At 43.4% G+C, this 22,829-nt stretch overlaps 1 protein-coding gene across 1 annotated transcript in view; it reads left to right on the top strand.

The window, feature by feature from the left end:
• Positions 1-22,829, top strand: part of abca2 (ATP-binding cassette, sub-family A (ABC1), member 2) — a 94,436-nt gene that overhangs the window by 45,229 nt on the left and 26,378 nt on the right. Inside the window, exons 2-16 of the mRNA XM_024003148.2 lie at positions 2,593-2,686; positions 2,926-2,934; positions 13,893-14,010; positions 14,620-14,789; positions 15,889-16,010; positions 16,642-16,755; positions 16,842-17,018; positions 17,252-17,473; positions 17,918-18,285; positions 18,631-18,790; positions 19,693-19,821; positions 20,091-20,258; positions 20,827-20,923; positions 21,221-21,394; positions 22,468-22,570. Of these exons, the coding sequence (XP_023858916.1) occupies positions 2,593-2,686; positions 2,926-2,934; positions 13,893-14,010; positions 14,620-14,789; positions 15,889-16,010; positions 16,642-16,755; positions 16,842-17,018; positions 17,252-17,473; positions 17,918-18,285; positions 18,631-18,790; positions 19,693-19,821; positions 20,091-20,258; positions 20,827-20,923; positions 21,221-21,394; positions 22,468-22,570 (2,225 nt within the window). The remainder of the gene's footprint in view (positions 1-2,592; positions 2,687-2,925; positions 2,935-13,892; positions 14,011-14,619; positions 14,790-15,888; positions 16,011-16,641; positions 16,756-16,841; positions 17,019-17,251; positions 17,474-17,917; positions 18,286-18,630; positions 18,791-19,692; positions 19,822-20,090; positions 20,259-20,826; positions 20,924-21,220; positions 21,395-22,467; positions 22,571-22,829) is intronic.

Below are 22,829 nucleotides of genomic sequence, written 5' to 3'. Positions count from 1 at the left end.
AGCTCTCAACCAGTCTAGTACAGTAGTTGTGAACAGCACACAGGTGTGGCTACAAGTTTGAATTTAGTTAGCTACTACTTTTCTTTCCACAGTGAACCACCCTTGTCGAGTCTCATTTACTTGGTGATATATCAGCGAAGTGAATGGATTGAGTTGACTTAACCCAGTTGTCAGTTATTGATCACATTAAATCAGGGAGTTGGAGTGAAGGTTGTTCAGTTTGCTAAACAAAGCACTATTGGCTCATGGTGGCTGTGGTGCCAAAAACGGCCAGTGCTTCCAAAGTGGTCTGCTACAGATTATTACTTATGAAGAAAGAAGGGCAGTGGGTTGAGCGGGGGGGGGTATAGAAGATGGAAGACGCAGCACTATAAGAAACACCACACACAACACACACTGACACAAATCACTGACACAAATCACACAACCACACACACACAAATCAGGTAATCTGTGTGAAACTGACCGTGTATATTGGCAGAAAAGGAACTAAGCACTGACAATTTCACATGCGTCAAACTGACACGAGTCATCTAGTAGTGGAGCCACAGCAAGAGAAGGCAAACAGTTACAAAAATACATTTAAAAAAACACATAAAACCAGCCCCTTGCCAGGCTTTATCATTGCAAATAAGAATTGATTGACTTGCCAGTTGCCTCGTTAGATAAAAGGTTTACATAAAAAAAATGGGGGTCAATTGTTCCTCCTTACGTCTCTCTATGAGAGACACTACCACTCTTTGCTAAACATTACATAGTTAAATACTTGCCTTGAACGCAAACAAAGTGATGATTCATTATGAAATCACATCAAGAGAATAGGTTGAGGAACGGTAGGTAGGGTGTTTATGCATCCTGACGACCGTATTCAAGAGCGGAAAGAAGAGAGAGAGACAAAGAAGAAAGAGAGAGAGGAGATGCAGAGAGGAGAATAAGAAAGTGGAAGAGAGTGAAAGAGAGAGGGGAGGGTGAGAGAGGGAGAGAGAGAGAAAAGATGAGGAAGAGAAGGCGAGTGGTCAGTCCAAGGAGATTTCTATGACTGTGACCCTGTTTGAGTATAGGCCCCCTCCCTCTCTCTCCCCCCCCCACCAGTTTATGCACGGTAGCTGTGAAATATTGTGTAGAAACTTTTAGGTTTGGCAGGATTGAGGGAAAGAAGAAACCTCTTTGTTACAAGGAGATTCCTCCCGCCAAAACGGTAACATCAAAAGATTGAATAATGAAACAAACAGTTCTGGAGTTCAAGCGGTTGGAGTGGTCCCGTGGGCACTTAAAGAACAATTAAGTCAGACCAGTTGTTGTTTTGGGATCCCACCAAAGGCAGATAACAACATAACTGTGTATCTCTGAATGTGTATAATCCCAGTGAATGTGTATATTTCCCAGATTCACATCCAAATGTTGGGAACTGATATGATTAAAATATGAAATATTGTGAGAAGATGTATATGTGTGTGAGCCTTCTAAATGAGAGAAGTGCCTTCATATGAAGTCTAACCAAGTCAGTGGCCCACACCCACGTGACGACACACATTACGTCGGCATCATGGAACGCCCCTTTCCCAGAGTGCATAAAACCCACTTCTGACAAAATGAAACATTAGACAACAGGTGGGATGGTGTGAACCGACTCTCCTTTCCTCTTTCCACTATACTTCCTCCTCTCTGCATCTCTCTCTCTTTCTCTTTGTCTCTCTCTCTTTCGCTCTTGAATACTGATCAGGATGCATAAACCCTACCTACCGTTCCTCAACATTCTTGATGTGATTTATGAATCATCACTTTGTTGCGTTCAAGGCAAGTATAATTGAATGTTTAGAGAGTGGTAGTGTCTCTCATAGAGAGACGTAAGGAGGAACAATTGGACCCCCATTTTTTTATTTAACCTTTTATCTAACGAGGCAACTGGCAAGTCAATCAAATTCTTATTTGCAATGATAGCCTGGCAAGGGGCTGGTTTTATGTGTTTTTTAAAATTTATTTTGTAACTGTCTTGCTCTTCTGCTATGGCTCCACTACTAGCTGACTCGTGTCAGTTGACGCATGTGAAATTGTCAGTGCTAGTTCCTTTTCCTGCCAATATACACCAGGCAGTTCACACAGATTACCTGATTTGTGTGTATGTGTGTGTGATTTGTGTCAGTGATTTGTGTCAGTGTGTGTATGTGTGTGGTGTTTCTTATAGTGCTGCGTCTTCCATCTTCTATAACCCCCCCTTTCTTCATAAGTAATATCTGTAGCAGACCACTTTGGAAGCACTGGMCGTTTTGGCACCCAGTCCATGAGCCAATAGTGCTTGTTTAGCAAACTGAACAACCTTCACTCCAACTCCCTGATTTAATGGATCAATAACTGACACTGGGTTAAGTCAACTCAATCCATTCACTACGCTGATATATCACCAAGTAAATGAGACTCGACAAGGAGTGGTTCACTGTGGAAAGAAAGTAGTAGCTAACTAAATTCAACCTTGTAGCCACACCTGTGTGCTGTTCACAACTAATGTACCTAGACTGGTTGAGCTGTTCAGCGGTTTAACGCTCTCTCTCCCTCCCTGCCCCTCTCTCTCCCTCCCTCCCTCCCTCCCTACAGTGGGTGTTGGCCTTTGAGATCTTCATCCCTCTGGTCCTCTTCTTCATTCTGCTGGGCCTGCGCCAGAAGAAACCTGCCATCCCCGTCAAGGAAGGTAGGAAAGAAAGAAGGGGAGCTACACAAAAGAGTGTCGAAATTGAAGAGCAATAGAAGTGATGTAAAAGTAGCCGAAGTGCCAGTCTGTTTGTTACCATGCAAACTCCTTGTAACTCATTGTCCTGCCAACATAGTTTGCTATTATTGTTACGTTTATTTGAACAGGGACAATGTACAACAAAACATACGTCTCAGTACACTTGAGAAAAGTTGCATTGTACCAGACTTAGCCAACAGCTAATTTCAGTCTGCAGTCCCCGGGCAGGTGAACATACAGTATAAACAAGGAAAACATGATTTATACGAACAGACAACATACAWACATCAGWCATTGTTGTTGAGATACAGTAACAGTCAAAGTATAGACACACCTACTCATTCAAGGGTTTTTCTTTATTTGTACTATTTTCTACATTGTATAATAGTAGTGAAGAACATCAACTATGGAATACACTATGAAATAACACATAATGGCAATCATGTAGTAACCAAGAAAGTGTAAACTAATCAAAATATATTTTTAATTTGAAATTCTTCAAAGTATCCACTCTTTCCTTGATGACAGCTTTGCACACTCTTGGCATTCTCAATCAGGTTCACCTGGAATGCTTTTCCAACAGTCTTGAAGGAGTTCCCACATATGCTTAGCACTTGTTGGCTGCTTTTCCTTTACGTCCGCGGTCCAACTTATCCCAAACCATATCAATTGGGTTGAGGTCGGAGTGATTGTGGAGGCCAGGTCATCTGATGCAGCACTCCATCATCTTTCTCTTCTTGGTCAAATAGCCCTACATAGACTGGAGGTGTGTTTGGGGTCATTGTCCTGTTGAAAAACAATGATAAGTCCAACTAAGTGTGAACCAGATGGGATGCGTATCGCTGCAGAATGCTGTAAAGCCATGCTGGTTAAGTGTGCCTTGAATTTAAATAAATCACGGACAGTGTCATTAGCAAAGCACTCCCACAACATATCACACCTCCTCCTCCATGCTTCACGGTGGGAACCACACAGGCAGAGATCATCCATTCACTTACTCTGCGTCTCACAAAGACATGGTGGTTGGAACCAAAAATCTCCAATTTGGACTCATCAAACCAAAAGGACACATTTCCACCGGTCTAATGTCCATTGCTCGTTTTCTTGACCCAAGCAAGTCTTTTTCTTATTGGTTGTAACGCTTTCATACTTCGTTCCTCCTCCTCGGAGACGAGTAAGGCGAGAAGGATCGGACCATACAGAGGGTTGTGTTCATTTCATGATATATATAACGAAACACTGAACACTGAATTACAAACAAGATAAACGAAGTCAAAGAACCGTAGCATACAGTACGCTAGTGGGTGATAAACAAAACACCGGAAACAAACACCACAAAACACACGTGAACCCAGTCTGCCCTAAGTATGATTCTCAATCCAGGGACAACGATTGACAGCTTGCCTCTGCAGTTGAGAATCATAACCAGCCGAACACAAAAATCCCAAATAGGAAAATTCACCATAGACAAACCCTACCCAACGTCACGCGCCTACCAACATAAATAAAATACAGCAAGGAAACAAGGTTCAGGAACGTGACAATCTTGGTGATCCTTTAGTATGGTTTCTCTTTGCAAGGCAAATTCGACCATGAAGGACCTGATTCAACAACCAGCTTCCACTGAACAGTTGATATTAAGCATGTGTTGTTACTTGAACTCTGTAACAAGCATTTTATTTGGACTGACAATCTGAGGTGAGTTAATCGTTCTAATGAATTTTCCTCTGCAGCGGAAGTTAACAATGGGTCGTGCTTTCCTGTGGCGGTCTGTCATTGACACGCCAGTTTCCATACATAAGCGGTTTGGATGGTATTTTCGCAACTGCACGATGGCTGAAGAAATTCTATCTTTCTTTCAACGTTTTGGACATTTTCTCCGCGATTTGACTCTGACCTTTCATATCTTAAAGTTTAATAGATGCTGCCTGATGCTTATTTTGAAGCTGTTCCGCTCACTGAATTATGTGACTTGGTCTTTCCTAAAATAAGAAAGGAAATACAGAAGAAAGAATTCCACAAATCGTACTTATTTAACAGGGGCACTATGAACACATGTTAATTGAAACGGTATTCCAGGTGACTACCTCATGAGCTGGTTGAGAGAAATGTCAAAAGTGTGCAAAGCTGTCATCAAGGCCAAGGGTGGCTATTTGAAAAATCTCAAATCTCAAATATATTTTGATTTGTTTAACATTTTTTGGTTACTACGTGATTCCATATGTGTTATTTTATAGTTTGATATCTTCACTATTATTCTACAATGTAGAAAATTGTTTGTTTTTTTAAATAAGAAAAACCCTTGAATGAGTAGGTGTGTCTCACTTTTGACTGTTACTGTATATCAAAAAAATGKGTGTCTGATGTTTGTATGTTGTCTGTTCGTATAAATAATGTTTTCCTGGTTTCCTTGTGTGTCCAAACGTTTGACTGGTAGTGTATTTAACAATACAAAATACAAAACAAATACAGGTCAGGACAAAGAGATGCATTTCCAGACTGAAGTCAAGACATTGCACATAATAATAATCAGAYACATTGCTATTGGAATTAAGAGTCGTAAAAACAGTAAAGAAAAACTGCAAGAAAAACAAACAGCAACAAAAAAGGTTCGCCACACATTTACTTTTTTCGGGAAGTTGGTTCCAGTGGTGAACAGTTTTTACAGAAAATGCAGATTGAGCAAAATCTATTCTACACACTGAAACTACCCCAACTATTGGACCATATACAATAGATAGTAAAGTAGTCACTTGACTACTTAAGGGTTGTGGAGCAAGTCCATGCAAACATTTAAAAAGCAGCGTTACATTTTAAAATGTACAAAAACTTCKAAACTTAACAAATTGGGTTGAGAATTTAACAATGGTGATGAATATTCGGGTTTCTGATCGAAAACCTTTCAATGCACGCTTGTACTAAGATTTGCAATGGTTTGATTGGCCTTTTTYTCCTGCTTGTGACCAACTTGCARTRCAATAGAACATGTGAGAATATATCATAGCGTGCATATAAACCTTAGCAGCATTAGTGTTAAGACAGTTTATTATACAGTGCCTTCAGAAAGTATTCAGACCCCTTGACTTATTCCACATTTTGTTGTGTTACAGCCTGTATTCAAAGTGCATTAAATAGTTGTTTTTTTCTCACCCATTTTCACACAATACCCCATAATGACAWAGTGAAAACATGTTTTTAGACATTTTTGCAAATTGATTRAAAATGAAAAACATAAGTGTCTAATTTACATAAGTATTCACACCTCYGAGTCAATACCTTGTAAAACCACCTTTGGCAGCAATTACAGCAATTAGAGCTTTCCACGCCTGTTTTGTGCAACAGTTGCGCATTATAATTTTTTTTATTATTCAAGCTCTGTCAAATTGGTTGTTGATCATTGTTAGACAACCATTTTCAGGTCTTGCCAAAGATTTTTTAGTAGATTTAAGTCACATAGATAAGGTAGTCATTCAAAAATCATTTTAAGCAATATTATTGTGCATGCAACTTATTATAAGATTTGTTAAGCACATTTTTACTACTGAACTTTTTTAGGCTTGCCATAACAAAGGGGTTGAATACTTATTGACTCAAGACATTTCAGCTTTTCATTTTTAATGAATTTGCTAAAATGTCAATAAACATAATTCCACTTTGAAATGATGGGGTATTGTGTGTAGGCCAGTGACACAAAATCTCAATGTAATCATTTTCAATTCAGGCTGTAACACAACACAATGTGAAAAAACTCAAGGGGTGTGAATACTTTCTGAAGGCACCTTATGTCTAATGTAAAATTGCACAGTATTGAACAGCTTCTTTACATGTTTTTTTTAAAGTCAGTCAGAGTCTAATACCACACCCAGGTATTTATATTCAGACACAATATAGATTTATTTTCTGACTTAATAAAGATGTCAGAAAAGGTTCAATGCTTTTTCTTTAAACATTRCTAGTTTAGAGAATAGAATTAGTTATTTAGGGAAAGGGAAAGGGAAAGGGGGATACCTAGTCAGTTGTCCAACTGAATGTATTCAACTGAAATGTGTCTTCCGCATTTAACCCAACCCGATTTACAGTATCAAATGCTTTTTGCAAAGCTCCTACCACTCCCACTTTGTCAAGTTTCAATTGAACCTTCCCCCCCAAAATAACCATTTGCTGACTCATTAGAATGATTATCTTTGAAACCAAATTTCATCGGGTGTAAATGACAAATCACAAGTATTCAAGTGATCAATCAAATTACTCAGCAACTACCCTCTCTGCAGCCTTTGAAATAATTGGCAAAATTCTTATACACTGAGTATACCAAACATTAGGAACACCTTCCTAATATTGATCCTCCCTTGCCCTCAAAACAACCTCAATTCATTGGGGCATGGACTCTACAAGGTGTCGAAAGCGTTCCACAAGGGATGCTGGCCCGTATTGACTCCAATGCTTCTCACAGTTGTGTCAAGTTGGCTGGATGTCCTTGGGGTGGTGGACAATTCTTGATGCACACGGGAAACTGTTGTGGGAAAAACCCAGCAACGTTGCAGTTCTTGACACAAACCGGTGCGCCTGGCACCTACTACCATACCCTGTTCAAAGGCACTTGAATCTTTAGTCCTGCCCACTCTGAATGGCACAAATACGCAATGCATGTTTCAATTGTCTCAAGACTTAAAAATCCTTCTTTAACTTGTCTCCTCCYCTTCATCTACTTTTAACAAGTGGTATCAATACGGGATGCTAGCTTTCACCTGGATTCACTTGGTCAGTCTATGTCATGGAAAGAACAGGTGTTCTTTATGTTTTGTGTACTGAGTGTAGGTCCATAATTATTGACCAAAAAACAATCTCCAGACTTGAATATGGGGGTAACAACAACTGACCAGGGCAGCAATGGATTTGGCAAGAGCACAAAGAGATCTGGGASCAGGTTAATGCAGAAGAAGATGAGAGGAGGCCAGGATGCAGAGGGTTGAGGAGTGATGGTGGTTAGTGGTTGGTTAGTTACTGTGCGGTGGATGCGTGAGAATCTCCCATGCTTACCTCACTATTGCTTCCCAGTGGGGAAGGGGTCCACCAGTTCAAACACAACACATTAATCTAACCATACTTTCATTCACAGTCCCACTGTGGAGTTCTAGAAGAAAATGAACAGTGCTGTAGCCTACAATTCTCCGTAGATACACACGTAGATACAGACGCGTATTGGCCTAAATATAGAATGTATGCGTCTCAAATGGCACTGTATTCCCTATATAGTGCGCTACTGGTCAAAAGTAGTGCACTTTATAAGGGAATAGGGTRCCATTTGAGACAGCCTACAATTTGCTAGTGAAGGGCTGGTTGCAAAGACACTACTGTCTAGTCGTGTTGTCATTCGTGGTACTGTTAGTCATGTTTAGTCATGTTAGTTTGTGCACTGTCATTGTCCACAGACATACACACCTGTTTTATTTACATGTTTTTTTCTCTCTTTTATTCTATGGCCCTCTACTCGTTCTCTCTTTATATCTCTCCCTCTCTCKCTCTGTCTTCTTTTTCTCTTCTCTACTCTCTATTGTCTCCTCCGCATGATGCATGTTCACTGCATGCTAGAGCAGTCTGTAAGTGTCGAATACGTCTTTATTACTGTGGCTGTGACTGACTCATTCATAAAAATCTCATCTATGGTTATATTTACCTTGACTCTGACTCGGGTCTCCTAATATATGTGTGTGTAAGTGTGTGTGTGTGTGTGGTAGCCTGGCGGTTAAGAGCGTTGGGCCAGTAATCGAAAGGTCGCTGGTTCGAATCTCTGAGCCGACGAGGTGAAAAAAATGTGCTCCTGAGCAAGGCACTTAACCCTAACTGCTTCTTTAAGTTCCTCTGGATAACAGTGTCTGTTAAAGAACTTCAATGTCAAATATTTACAAAAAATTGTGTCTATGCCTCCCCTCCTGGTCTCTGTGTTGTCAGCACCGTAGTTCCCTTTATAGTGCACTAGTTTTGACCAGGACAGTGCATTGTATAGGGAATAGGGTGCCATTTGGGACGTATTCTCAGTGACTGGGGTGGGATCTGTCTACAATGTCATATCCAGCCAACAGATCCTATTTCACACATCTGACTAATACTGAAGAGCTTTGTGCCCAGGTTAGCGCTGTAAGGAACACACTGGCACCCTGCCACATATATACAACAACACACAAGGGGGCACATGCACCGGCTCACAGTGTGAGGGAGCAAATACAAAATGTGATCTGTGACTGCTCTACACGGTCCATGACAAACAAAGTCACGGGCTGTCTGTGTGAAAAATTCCTTTAAATGGATTGTGAAATTTTGAAGGTGAACGTTGTCTGTGTGTGTTTGTTTATGGTTTCTACGTTCTGTTTTCTGTGATAACCAGTTACTGGTGACACAATAAATGCTACTGTAAATAACTTGTATACATACACATAGCTTATCACCAACATCTGGCTGGAGCTAGCTCTTATTCAAGCCTGGGCCAGACTGTTTTGCCTATCATGTCTTAAGGAGTGGCATGATGGCACAGACAGACTGGTACCAGGCTTAGCTCTAACTGACTGACACCCAAGCTTAGCACTAACCAGACGGTACCCAGGCTAGCTCTGACAACGACACCAGGCTAGCTAGCTAACAGACTGGTAACCCAGGCTAGCTCTGAGAGACTGGTACCCAGGCTAGACTCTGAAGGACTGGTAACCCAGGCTAGCTCTGACAGACTGGTACACCCAGGCTAGCTGTGACAGACTGGTAACCCGCAGGCTAGCTTCTGACTGACTGTGTACCCAGATAGCTCTGACCTGACTGGTACCCAGCTAGCTGTGACGACTGGTACCCAGGATTAGCTCTGACTGAACTGGGACCCAGGCTAGCGTGACAACTGGTACCCCAGGCTAGCTTGTGACAGACTGTACCAGGCTAGCTCTGACTGACTGTACCGGCATAGCTCTGACTGACTGGTACCAGGCTAGCTCTGACTGACTGGTACCAGGCTGAGCTCTGACAGACTGGTACGCCAAAGGCCTTAAAGCCCCCCCTTCGCTGGACTGTAACACTAGCTCGTGACTGAACCAGGCTAGCTTGGACTGAACTGGTATCCCAGGCTAGCTCTGATGGACTGGTACCCAGGCTAGCTCTGACTGACGTCCAGGCTATGCTGATGACTGTACCAGGCTAGCTCTGACTGACTGGTACCCAGCCTAGCCTGAAACTACCCGCTACCTCTATTACTGGTACCTCAGGCTAGCTTGACTGAACTGGTACCAGGCTAGCTCTGCGACTTGGTACCCAGGCTAAGCTTGACTGACTGTACCCAGGCTACTCTGACTGACTGGTACCCAGGCTAGCCTCTGAACTGAACTGTACCCAGCCTAGCCTGACTGACTGGTACCCAGGGCTATCTCTGACACTGGTATCCAGTGTAGCTTGACGACTGGTACCCGCAGCGCACGGTACAGCCTCTGACTAACTGGTAACCCCAGGTCTAGCTTCTGATGGACTGGGTACCCAGGCTAGCTCTGACTGACTGGTACCCAGGCAGCTTCTGACAGACGTCAGGTACACGTACAGGAGCTAAGCTGTACGCTCGACTGACTGGTACCCTGATCTTTCTGCTGGTTAACCATTGATTGACCTTCATGATCTTCAGTCACTTATTCTTGAGCTCAGTGTGTGAGGGACCAGATGTCAGGTCCTGAACAGAGATGATTATCCTAAATGGACCAATTGCAGGTCTGAACAAGAGATGATATCCTAATGGACCCAGATGTCAAGTCTGAACAGAGATGATTAATCCAAATGACAGATGTCAGGGTCTGAACAGAGATTTGATTATCCTAAAATGGACCAGATGTTCAGGTTCTGAAACAGAGATGATTATCCTAAAATGGACCCAGATGTCAGGTACCAGAGGACTTCTAATGACCAAGCATTACGATGACATCCTAAATGGACCAGATGTCAGGTTCTGAACTGGATGAACTTATCCTAAAATGGACCAGATTCAGTAATGACACTGAGAATGACTATCCTAAATGGACCAGATGTTCAGGTCTGAACTGCCAGAGATGACTATCCTAAATGGACCAGAGTCAAGGTCTCTGGGTGAATCAATAGAGTAGTCTGAACGGAATACTCTAAATGGACAGATGTCAGGTCCTGACTGGAGGATGGACTAATCCTAAATGGAAACCATAATGTCAGGTCTGAAATGGGATGAACTATCTAACAATGGACCATATGTCAGGTCTGAACTGGATGACTATCCTAAATGGACCATATGTCAGGTCTAACTGGGATGACTACTCCTAAAGACCATATGTCAGGTCTGAACTGGATGAACTATCCTAAAATGGACCATATGTCAGTCTGGAACTGGAGGGATGAACTATCCTAAATGGAACCCTATATTATTTCCCTATGTTAGTGCACTATGGGCCTGGTAAAAATTGTGCAAAATAATCACTTCGTAGAACAAAAGGGTTCCAAAAGAGTTCTTTTCGGCTATCTCCATGAGAACCCTTGTTGGTTCCTGTAAGAACCCATTTTGGGATCCATAGTAAAACCCTCTGTGGAAAGAGTTCTAGCGGAACCGCAAAAACGTTTCTACTGGAACAAACGCGTCTACTGAAGCAAACAAGGTTCTTCCAAAGGGTTTCTCCTATGTAGTTGTAAGAGAATAGGTGCCGTTTGGGGAGGCAGTACTGTTCTCTTAAACAGATACCTTCACTAGAGAGTCTGTCCCTGTAACACTTAACATGACAGATATTACTCAGCAGCTCTGAATACTAATTGCCCTTCGGGAACAGATCTGGGATCAGTTCACCCTCTCCGAACCTTACATTAACCATCAGAGGTGGGAAACCCAAAACAAACTGACCTTAGACCAGTGTCTCTAGCTTGCTGCTTCATCCTAGACCATCACGAGAAGTGCTCACATAAGGACTCCTTCATCTGGAATTGGCTCAGAAGTGGGTATTTCCAATTTTTATAGGTTATTCAATGAGACAGTAATAGCACCAGAGTAAGTGTCAGCAGTTTAGCATCCGGTTGTATTAGGATAAAAGCAACGTTGGTGAGATGGATAGATTTTTATAATCACAGGGGGTAATTCATTTTTATACCCAAGTCTTATGTGAACAAAAAAGCTGCAAAATATCATTGCACGTTAAGAACAATCAGACTAAAACTGCATTAACATCCGAACACTAGTTGATCCGTTTAATCATTTAAAGACCAAGATAACAAACAGCTTTTAGTAATATCCTTTATAGGTAGCGCTCTACATTGCCAATCAAGGCAACCGTTATATCAAAACAATACATTCTCAAAGTGGCCTATTTGTGAATAGCTAGGATATGCATCGTTAGGATGCTTTTTGTTTTATCCGAAGGGATGCAYGACAGTGTAATAGGAGGGATGAATGGATGTATCATTGAAGAGAATAGAGAGTGTTGTTGCCAGGGGGATGGATGGAGCTGCTGAGAGAGAAAGGTTAAGAAAAACTCTCCACGGTAGTCATGGAAACACGGACCATTCCATTGTACAGTATTATTTTATTTAACATTTATTTTKATCAGGGAGTCATACTGAGACATGGTCTCTTTTACAGATGAGCCCTGAATTAGGGGAGGGTTTGGCCGGCAGGGATGTMCTTGTCCCATCGCGCTCTAGCGACTCCTGTGGCAGGCCGGGTGCAGTGCACGCTGACACGGTCGCCAGGTGTATGGTGTTTCCTCCAACACTTTGATGTGGCTGGCTTCATTGTGTCAAGAAGCAGTGCAGCTTGGTCGGGTCGTGTTTCGGAGGACACATGGCTCTCGACCTTCGCCTCTCCCGAGTCCGTACGGGAGTTGCAGCGATGAGACAAGACTGTAACTACCCATTGGATACCAAGTTGGGGAGAAAAAGGGGTAAAAGTAAAAAACAAAAAATCGAAAAGAAAAGTATCAATCTATGTGACATCAAAGATGGCCGACCAACTTTCTGGTAGAGAATGCAGTAATGAGWACTAAAACTGTTGCCCGTWATAAAGCACAGTGCGCTATGATAAACWGTAYCTACAGTAGCTAACGGCTTTAATGAARTTGCAGCTGTGTTCATATCGAAGATGTCACYATAGTCTAGRACTGTTAGGAACRTCGACTGAATAATCTGGTTTCTACTATTTAGCGAGAGGCATGACCTATTTCTATAGAAKAAACYCATTTTCATTCTTAGCTTTTTAACTAACTCATCAATATGCTTTTTAAAAGACAGCCTTTCGTCTATCCAGATGCACAGATACTGTATTTGTAAGTAGGGACACTATCAATATGAACACCATCCAAAGTACATATGCTTAAATTAAGGTTATTTTTATGCACTCCAGAGAACACCAATGTATTTAGTTGTACCTGCATTCAATACTAATTTCAGATTCTTAATTTCAATAAAGTTTTTCTTTAGTACAATTGAAGGCAGGACAACTAGCGTACACAAACAGGATCATTGCATACAAGTGCCAGGTAAAACATTTTTACAGACATCAATATTGGTAATTAACAGTAAAAAAGTACCAGGACCCAGAATCGACCCCTGCGGGACACCTTTCATTTATGTCCAGATCCTTGTTAGTATGGACCTAAGTTTTTTGCAGCTTGGTGAAAGCGTGTCCAGCAGTCACCATTTATGGAGTGGTTTAGGAACAAAAGCAGCATTTTGTTGAGACAGAATGATGACATATGTCCAAAATCAGCCCTGACATCTGTGGTCCCTACTCCTCTCTTGGCTACTGACTGTGTGTTATCTGTGATCTGTTTTTTTTTTTCTTCTTTCTAACTTCCTCCTCTCTTTTTTCTCTTTACTCAATTTGGACATAAACTTTTTTGGGGTTATGGGTCTGTTACATTCAAACCCTCCAAACCTCCTCCCAACCAATCCTTTAATCCTCTCCCTTCTCTCTCTTCCTTGCTTTCCTGTGAATCATATCTCTTTGTCCTGCCTATCTTTGTCCTGACTATTCTGTGTCCTGCCGTATCTCTTCCCTGCCCTTCTTTATCCCTGTTTCCTCTCTCTCTATTCTCTATTCTCTATGTCCCTATCCCTACCACCTGCACCACGCCTGCCGGCCCCCCCCGCCCGTCCTTCCCTGGTGCTACATCCTGTATGTCGCAGCCTTCTACAGGCAGCGCGCCCCTGTCACTCAGCAGCACATTCCATCATGCAGTCTCAGTCTGTCCAGACGGCCAGCGAGGACGATTTGGCTTCCTAAGTAAGAGAAATCAAGTGAGTCAAGACAGTCCGCGAGGTTCTCTTCTCTCATCTCCTCTCTCTCTCTCTCTCTCTCTCTCCTTCTCTCTCTCTCTCTCTCTCTCTCTCTCTCTCTCTCGTCTCTCTCTCCCCCTTTTGTTTCTCTCCTCTTTATGACAGGCAGCTAATAGGTTAATGCCACTAAGCACTAATGGGCTAACAGTGCTTAATGTTTCACTAACACTTACAGTTAGGATTGGATGGTGGTTCATTACCATGCCATTGTATGCATGTGATTGATTAATCTCCGTCTGCTTAGTTTTTTGATTTGTCGGCCTCTCCTAATGGAGGGGGCTGTCATTGTGTCTTTACCTAGAACTAGACCCCACAACCTCTCTCAATACTCTCTCTTTCTTCTTTTCTCTGCTCTCTCCCCTCTCTCTCAATCTGTCTCTCTCTCTCTCTCTCTCTCTCGCTCTCTCCTCTCTCTCTCTCTCTCTCTCTCTTCTCTCCTCTCTCTCTCTCTCTCTCTCTCTCTCTCTCTCTCTCACACACACTCTCTCTTCTCTCTCTCTCTCTCTTTGTCCCTTCCTTTCACTCCCCCACTCTCTTTCCACCTTTCTTTCCCTCACTCTCCTCTATTTCACCCCCCCCCTCCCCAGTGTCACCCAGTTGTTGGAGCGGATCCGTGAGGTGGTGTTACAGAACCACCTCTTCACAGCAGACAGGCCAGGACTGGGCCAGGAGCTGGAGTCCCTACAGCAACACCTGGAGAGCCTCAGCACATCTGCAGGGCCCTACCCACTGGACAACAATTTCAACACCAGCCAAGGTGTGTGTGTCACATTTATTTTTCAAAGGTTATGACAGTTATTTTATTTTCATGATGGCCCATAACCGTTGGTTACACGGTTACACGGTTATACAGCCCTATGTGTGTGTGTGTGTGTGTGTGTGTGTCTGTGTTACAGTGAACCTGTACCTCTCTAAACTACCTCTGCTCTCAATATTGAGGACACCAGCTGTAGACAGATTTGGAAGACAAGCAATTTAACCTTTCAAATCAAAGGTTTGTGTTTGTCCTTTCAGGGCACGGAAATCAATAAGCTTGAGGAATTCTAGCAAGAAACAAGTGCTCCCTCTGGATAGTGATTTCCTGCAGTGTGTGTGCGTGCCACACCCAAGTGATACACATGCACAAAAAAGTTTCAGGAGGACAAAAACCTTTGGGTTGAAACGTTACACAATAAACTGCAGGAGCATTCATCCGTTTGCAGTGTTGGGGAGTAGTGAACTACATGTAGTTTAACTAGKAATTTAACTAGGTTTTGCAGTAGCTTGGTAGTAGTAGGTAGTGTTTTCAGTAGTTAATTACTTTTTTTGCCATGTAGTGGTGTAGCTAACTACTGGAACTACACACTACTCTTTTTGGGTGAAGTAGGCAATCATTTCCTTTCTTTTTCATCATCCGACCCGCCTAATTCTCACTTGAAACATAGTTTTTGTGTCGAATARGCTAAATTACACATTCTGTTAGCATATGACCCCAAAGTGATCTGCMTTGAAATGTGTAGTCTATGACATTTCAGATGTACATATGAACATTTTTCAAAAAGTAGCTTGGATGTACTGAACTTCTTTTTCAAAGTAACTTTAGTTAAGTCAATTAMATTTTTCTTACGGGTAGCTTTAGTGTAGCTTAACTTCTTCCAGTGTGAAGTAATTGGTAGCTTGGCAAACTACATTTTCAGAGTAGCTTCCACAAMACTGTCAGTTTGTGGGTATCTATCTTAATTCCATTCGTTTATTTTTGTACCCGGCACCTACAAGTTATTGGATGTACGTACACTGCGATTTCTATTGGATAAGCACTTCCTGGAAGTCTTCATGTGTATTATCTGTGGTTGTGCTGTGTGATTCTTGCCCTGCAGGGTTCACAGTAGCCAGTGTGTTGAAGAACCAGTCAGTGTTCCATCAGTTCCTGGTCAGGAATCTGTCACTCCCCAATGACACCGCCAGCCTGCTGCTCTCCACTCCTGTCAACCTCAAAGAGGTCTGTGATCCAGACAGACAGACAGACAGACAGACAGACAGACAGACAGACAGACAGCACCAACCCACCACCCTCCATACCTAGTCCTTCATCTGCCCCTGGGGATGTTTTAGTTATGGGGTAATGCAGAGTTTACATTCAAATGTTGTGACATGACTGATGAACAAGGAAGTAAGAAACAATGTTAGTATAGACTGCCAAATCTGAAATATTGGGTATATTTACATTTAGATAACACAATTTTGACATCTAAATTTGAATATACACCCGTTTGCCAAGATTACAGATTTGGCAAAGACGTATTGTCATTGAGGAATGACATTGAATCATACAGTATCAATATATGGCTCGGTGCCTCCCAACTTTCCGTTTCCCTCCATCTYTGTCCCAGTTAATTGTCTAGGCCTGGCATCAGGTCCTCATCTTTATCTTCTCCAGTCAGTCACTTTCTGTCTGYCCCTCCTTGTTTCTCTTCATTATCCTGTCTTTCTGACAGCTTTCCCTATGCGAACAAACACTGACGTCCTGTCTGCCACCTGTGTGTGTTTGCGTGTGTGTGCACGTGCGTGTGTGTGTTTATCCTCCTGTTCTCTGAGTGTGTGGGTCCTCTCTTTCACTTGCTGAACTGCAGGTATTCAACCTGATCTTTGGCCTGTACCCCAGAACTGGAGGGGGGAGTAGTCACAGTTCTGGAAGGGAAAAAGAGACCACACACACCCCTGCAGAGAAGATCCTTCAACTGGAGGTAGGCTACTAATGGGAAATATTKAATTGAATTGATCTGAGTCGGTGTATTAGCTCAGCAGTAATCCCCTCCTATCGTCCCCTCAGGAGAAGCTGCTGGGAGTCATGCAAAGTCTGGATGGTGGACTGATCCACAAAGCTTTACGAGAYCCAACCAAAGCAGCCCATCGRCAGGCCCTACTCAAACTCATGTCCCAGGCTTTAGGCCTAGCAGGAGGAGGGGCAGGCCAGAGATACGACCCTCAGGGACTGAAGGAGGTGGAGGTGCACTGCCTATCTTATCTATCCTCCTCTATCTGAATCATCCTCATTTTCTTTCCTCCTTCCTCCTGTCTTTTTTCTATTGAATCAATAGCCTTTATCGTATAGCCTGAATAAATTACCTGTATCAATAGCCTTTACAAGACTACCATTGAAATAATTGATACCATACATGATGATGATGATGCTGATGATGGTGAATTCTATTGAATGTGCTGTTGATTGTTTTTTCAAAGGGTGTTCTCCTGACTGGTGCCATGTTGGAAATGCTTACCTGTGGGGAGGATGGGCCTAGTGAGCTGAGCAAGATCCTATTGGTTCCCGAGAAGCAGCAGTCCCTGCTCCAGGCCTATCACAGCGCAGCATGTGGTGGTGGGGCGGGACAAAGGACTGAGCGCTTTGGAGAGATGAGCCAGGAGCTCCGAGAGCAGATAGACACACAGAGCCTCATTGACAAGGTACATTAGAGACAATCGCTTCATCCAAAATGGCACCCTATTCCCTATTCAGTGCTGTAATTTTGACCAGGGCCCATAARAAAAGTWGTGCACTATATAGGAAATAGGGTGCMWTTTGGGACACACTCAATGGCTGCTTTGAACTGAGAATCCCTGTGGTGAGGTGCGTTTCCCTCATCAAACACACATAAATAAATACTGTGGATTTTGTATTTGGAATGGCTAACATTCTATGGCTCCTCAGTATCTATCTCAGTAACTATCTCAGTTCCCTATCTATCTCAGTATATACTACTGTATCTCAGTATCTATCGCTAATACTGTCATTATTCTCTCTCCCTTTGATTCTTCTCCACATCTGTCTCTCTCTTTCTCTTCCTCTCGCTCTYTCATACTCTCCCCCTTTCTTCTGTCTCTCCACACCTTTCGGCCTTCTCTCTCCAGCTGCGTCTGGAGCAAGCCAACTCCTCGGCCCCTCTGTCCCAGTCCCACCTGGGTGCTCTGCTGAAGGACTTGGCTGACGTGGAGAGGCTCCTCAGGGATGTAGACCTGCTGTCAGGCCTGGCTCGCCTGCTCCCCAAGGGCGCCTGTGCCGGCCACGCCCCCCCTGGGGCTCCAGCCAACACCACCACKTCCTGGTCCCTCAACGCCACCACCTGGGGGCCCAACACCACCGAGAACACCTGGGAGGAGGGCGGAGASGAGGGGAGAGGACGAGAGAAAGAGAATGTGAAAGAAGAGAACCCTCACTCGTTTTCCACCTTTGTGCAGCTGTGGGCAGGGCTGCAGCCTATTCTGTGTGGGAACAACAGGTTTGTGTCTATGTAATAGGATCATTTCTATGCCATTGTTCTTYAACTGCAGATCCAATTGCCTGAGTGCTAGTCTGTTTATGCTATCATGCCAATTCCCTGTCACCCATGGAGTTGCTTGGGCACAAACAGATCTWGGACCAGGCTAGAGACCTACAGGGTGTGCAGGCTTATGTCCCAGCCATATAATAACACACCYGATTCAACTAATCAAGGGCTTGATGCTTTAAATTGATCAAATGCATCAGGTGTGTAGAACTGGGCTGGTGCCAGAGTAGAGAAACACAGTGTTGTACACCTATGCCGTAAAGGCTGAAGTTGTTGATCCCTGTCTACTGTCTCCAGAATCATTGAGCCAGAGGCTTTAAAGCAAGGGAATATGAGCTCTCTGGGCTTTACCAGTAAAGAGCAGCGCAATCTGGGCTTACTAGTGCATCTGATGACTACAAATCCCAAGATCCTCTACTCTCCCATCGGCTCACAGGTGGACAAAGTCATTCAGAAGGCAAGTACATGACCATGTTCTTTCAAGCTCTGTCATCTGTATCGTTGTTGTGGATGTACTGTAGCATGTACACAGTGACTTGTACCTATACAGTATACAGTGTACTGTAATAGAGTTATTCAGATGTCATTAGGCTACAGAGCTATGCACACTGCTGCCCAGGCATTGTCTATATTCATTTGATAAAGTACGAGGAAAACTGGTGCTYACGTACACAAGATGTGATCTATTTCCAAATGCCAAGACTAAACCCAGGATAGCCGGTGCTCCAGGTTTTTCTTTCATTTAATACGGCCTAGCTGTTGTCAGACACTTTGAGACTCACAGTGTATTGAGAAAATGTTGGGAATTCACTAGGAGCCCCATGGTCATTTGTATCCCAGCCTTACACATTAATCATGTTCTGTACATCGGTTAAGGGCAAGATGTGTAGGAAGTCAATGCGTTGCTAGATGAATCATGCTATCCTCAGTCCCCGGAGGTCTCGCTATACCACAACRTATGYAGAACTGGCAATTGATTCTCTGTTTCTCTGTACATCCCACTAGTTACCACCGGCTTGTTATTGGCAGATGGTCTATAGCTAGATTTGTTATCTTAGCAAGAGGACTGGAGGAGGGAGGGATTTTAAGAAATGAACAAAACTAGAGAGGGAGGGAGAGAGGCARAAAGTAGAGGGAAGGGCCACAGAAAGGACTCAACAGAAAAGGACAGTTGAAAGGACGTGGATAGTAACGAGTAACGAGACGTTCATGGGACTGGGATAGCTCTGCTTCAGGATGTGGCTTGCTGACACTGAGAAGCCTCAGCACCAGCAAGCTGCACGTAACACCCTGGACCAGAGCTAGGCCTGGGATAGCTTCTTCTGTGTCGGTGACCCGTGACTCTGCTTCTGTGTGAAGGCCAATGAGACATTTGCGTTTGTGGGGAACGTGACTCACTACGCCCGGGTGTGGCTCAACATCTCTGCCCAGCTCAGGACTTATCTGGAGGAGGGCAAGCTGCACCACCACCTGGCCTGGATGCAGCAGGTAACACACAGCTTTTACCTCTCTTCATATACAGTAACAGACACTATTCACCTCACCTCATAAGGTAATATTGTCTGAAAAATGGCATAAGATTTAACTGGCAATCTTGAAAAAAATGTATTGTCCCCCACACCGTATATTAATACAGTCCATATCTTGCCTGATAAGCCCATATGTACACTGTAACATAAACACATACACGCTACCGGACAATACGCCCATGGATATGCCTAGTTGTGCACTAACTCCTTATGTATTCCTCTTCCTAGTTGACCTCTGACCTACGTGGTCACCCGGAACTGCTGAATGGGACAGACAGTGATCTGCTGCGTGGGTTGCTGGAGGGCAACTACACCCTGCCCAACACCTCCACCCTGCTGGAGCAGCTGGACACCATTGACAACGCCGCCTGTGGCTGGACACACTTCATGTCCAAGGTCAGTATGAAACTTGAATGAAAAAGAAAGAAACACACAAACACACACACAAAAAAAAACACAGATGAATAGTAAATCTAGTAGAAGTAGTCCTGGTTGGAAAGAACGCTCAAGGTCACTATCYATTACATGAGAGCTTTATAAGATTCTGGTGTACGGGCAGGAAGAACTGTAGACATGGGCGTTCTGATTCAGACTGACACAGGAAGAGCAGTGGAACCTGAGTACTGTATATTGATCCGAACACAGACAGCAGGCGTGCAGTAATATGAGCACTGATAATCAGCTCTGGACAAGGATGCAAAGCTCCATCCAATAGTCCCAGGATTCATCCCATATGGCACCCTATTCCCTATATAGTGCACTACTTTTGACCAGAGCCCAGGACAGGGACTATTATTACCGATGTTGCCGATATAGACGTTTCTTGTGCTCTTGGGGGTTGGCGCCGCACTGTGGCTGCCATCTGGTTGGGATCAAGACGCAAAACAATTTTCCATTGACTGCAAGGAAAATGGATCAATGAAGTATTCTTCTTTTYTTCTTCTTCTTCTTCTTCTTGTTCCAGGTCAGTGTGGATATCTTCAAGGGTTTTCCGGATGAGGACAGCATCGTCAACTACACACTGAACCAAGCTTACCATGATAACATCTCAGTGTTTGCCAGTGAGTCCACAAACCACTGCAGTGGGCAGACTACTTGATTTAATCATAAGCAAGGATATGACAACTTTACTGTCCATTACATGATCACAAAATGGAAATGTGTCTCTGGCACTCGATTAGGCTTTACAGTAAAACACAGATTGTGGCTAACGGCCAGGCACAGGTGGCCAGATGGATTTTACGGAAAGGGCAGTGGCTATGGCATGCAGCTAGCCTCCGATCGGAAATAGGTTTCATATTGTGAGGAAATAATGTCAAAGACATAGTGTACATAATGTCCCCTTCCCTCTCATCCAGGTGTGATATTCCAGACCAACCTAGATGGCTCCCTGCCTCCTCATGTCCTCTATAAGATCAGACAGAACTCCAGCTTCACAGAGAAAACCAACGAGATACGCCGGGCCTACTGGCGCCCAGGGCCCAACACGGGGGGAAAGTTCTACTTCCTCTACGGCTTTGTGTGGATCCAGGGTACGTGACCAGAATCCTCCATGTTGTCTACTGAAATGTTGTCAATTCTAGCCAACTCTAGCCAAGTTTAGCCAACTCTAGCCAAGTTAAGCCAACTCTAGCCACATTTAGCCAACTCTAGCTAACTTTAGACAACTGTAGCTAACTTTAGCCAACTGTAGCTAACTCTAGACAACTCTAGCCAACTTTAGCCAACTCTAGACAATTCTATCCAACTCTAGACAACTTTAGACAACTCTAGACAACTCTAGCCATTATCATCAGCATCACAGCCACAAAGGCATTAAACAGATTCTTCTGGATTTTGGCAATGAGGCACTTTATCTATTTCCCCAGAGTCAGATGAACTCGTGGATAACTTTTTTATGTCTGCGTCCAGTATGAAGGAAGTTAAAGGTAGTTTCACGAGCCAATGCTAACTAGTGTTAGCACAATGACAGGAAGTCTATGGATATCTGCTAGCATGCCAAAATCACAAAGTATCCCTTTAACCAAAGCAGAATAGATTGGCACCTGGGCTATTTCAAATGAATTAATATGAAGAAAACTGTTGGCTCTAATTAGTGTTTTATACATAATTAGAATGCTGGTATGGCATTTCCAAACGTTGTTGTGTCGTTGGTATGTTTCTCATTCCCCTTGCTTAGTAGTGAAGAAGACGTCTCAAAACTCAAAGCTGTACTTGTTGTTTCAGCGTTATCTGCCGAAGGCAAAACTATAAATAGGCTATACTGTACATAGACTATAAATCAACTGACAAAATCAGGTTCACGGAGGACACAATTGTTATGTCAAACACATTTTTTGCTGGTGTTTTATTAAGATAAGGGTTTATTGGGGTAAACTGCTTACCCTAGTGATCTTGAGGTGGGCACACCTGTGTGGGTACCAACGCCAAGCTGCAGATCCAGCACATTCTCCGTATGTTTTGGGGAAAACTTGATGGGCCCTGTCATCTCTGCTGTGTGTGTGTGTGTGTGTGTGTGTGTGTGTGTGTGTGTGTGTGTGTGTGTGTGTGTGTGTGTGTGTGTGTGTGTGTGTGTGTGTGTGTGTGTGTGTGTGTGTGTCCTCAGATATGATGGAGAGAGCCATCATTAACACGTTTGTGGGCCATGACGTGGTGGAGCCTGGCAACTATGTTCAGATGTTCCCTTACCCCTGCTACACAAGAGAYGAGTAAGACTTGGAACTCTCTCAATATACCTCTCCTCTACTCACATTGGGTTTTTCTTATAGTTGCTCTGCTCTGGGACTGTGGCCAAAATAACCATTCATTCTGGCACTATTTCTGAGGTAATCAAATGACATTGGCCCGGCACATTTAGATAGATAGACAGATAGATAGATGGATGGATGGATGGACGGACRGATAGATAGATAGATGGATAGATAGTACAGAACATTATAAGTCAAAGACTGAAGTACATTTAAAATG

Source organism: Salvelinus sp. IW2-2015, linkage group LG15, assembly GCF_002910315.2.
Source record: "Salvelinus sp. IW2-2015 linkage group LG15, ASM291031v2, whole genome shotgun sequence".
NCBI classification, from domain to species: Eukaryota; Metazoa; Chordata; class Actinopteri; order Salmoniformes; family Salmonidae; genus Salvelinus; species Salvelinus sp. IW2-2015.
Note: the sequence above shows the minus strand (reverse complement) of the source record. Positions and strands in the feature narration are given on the sequence as shown.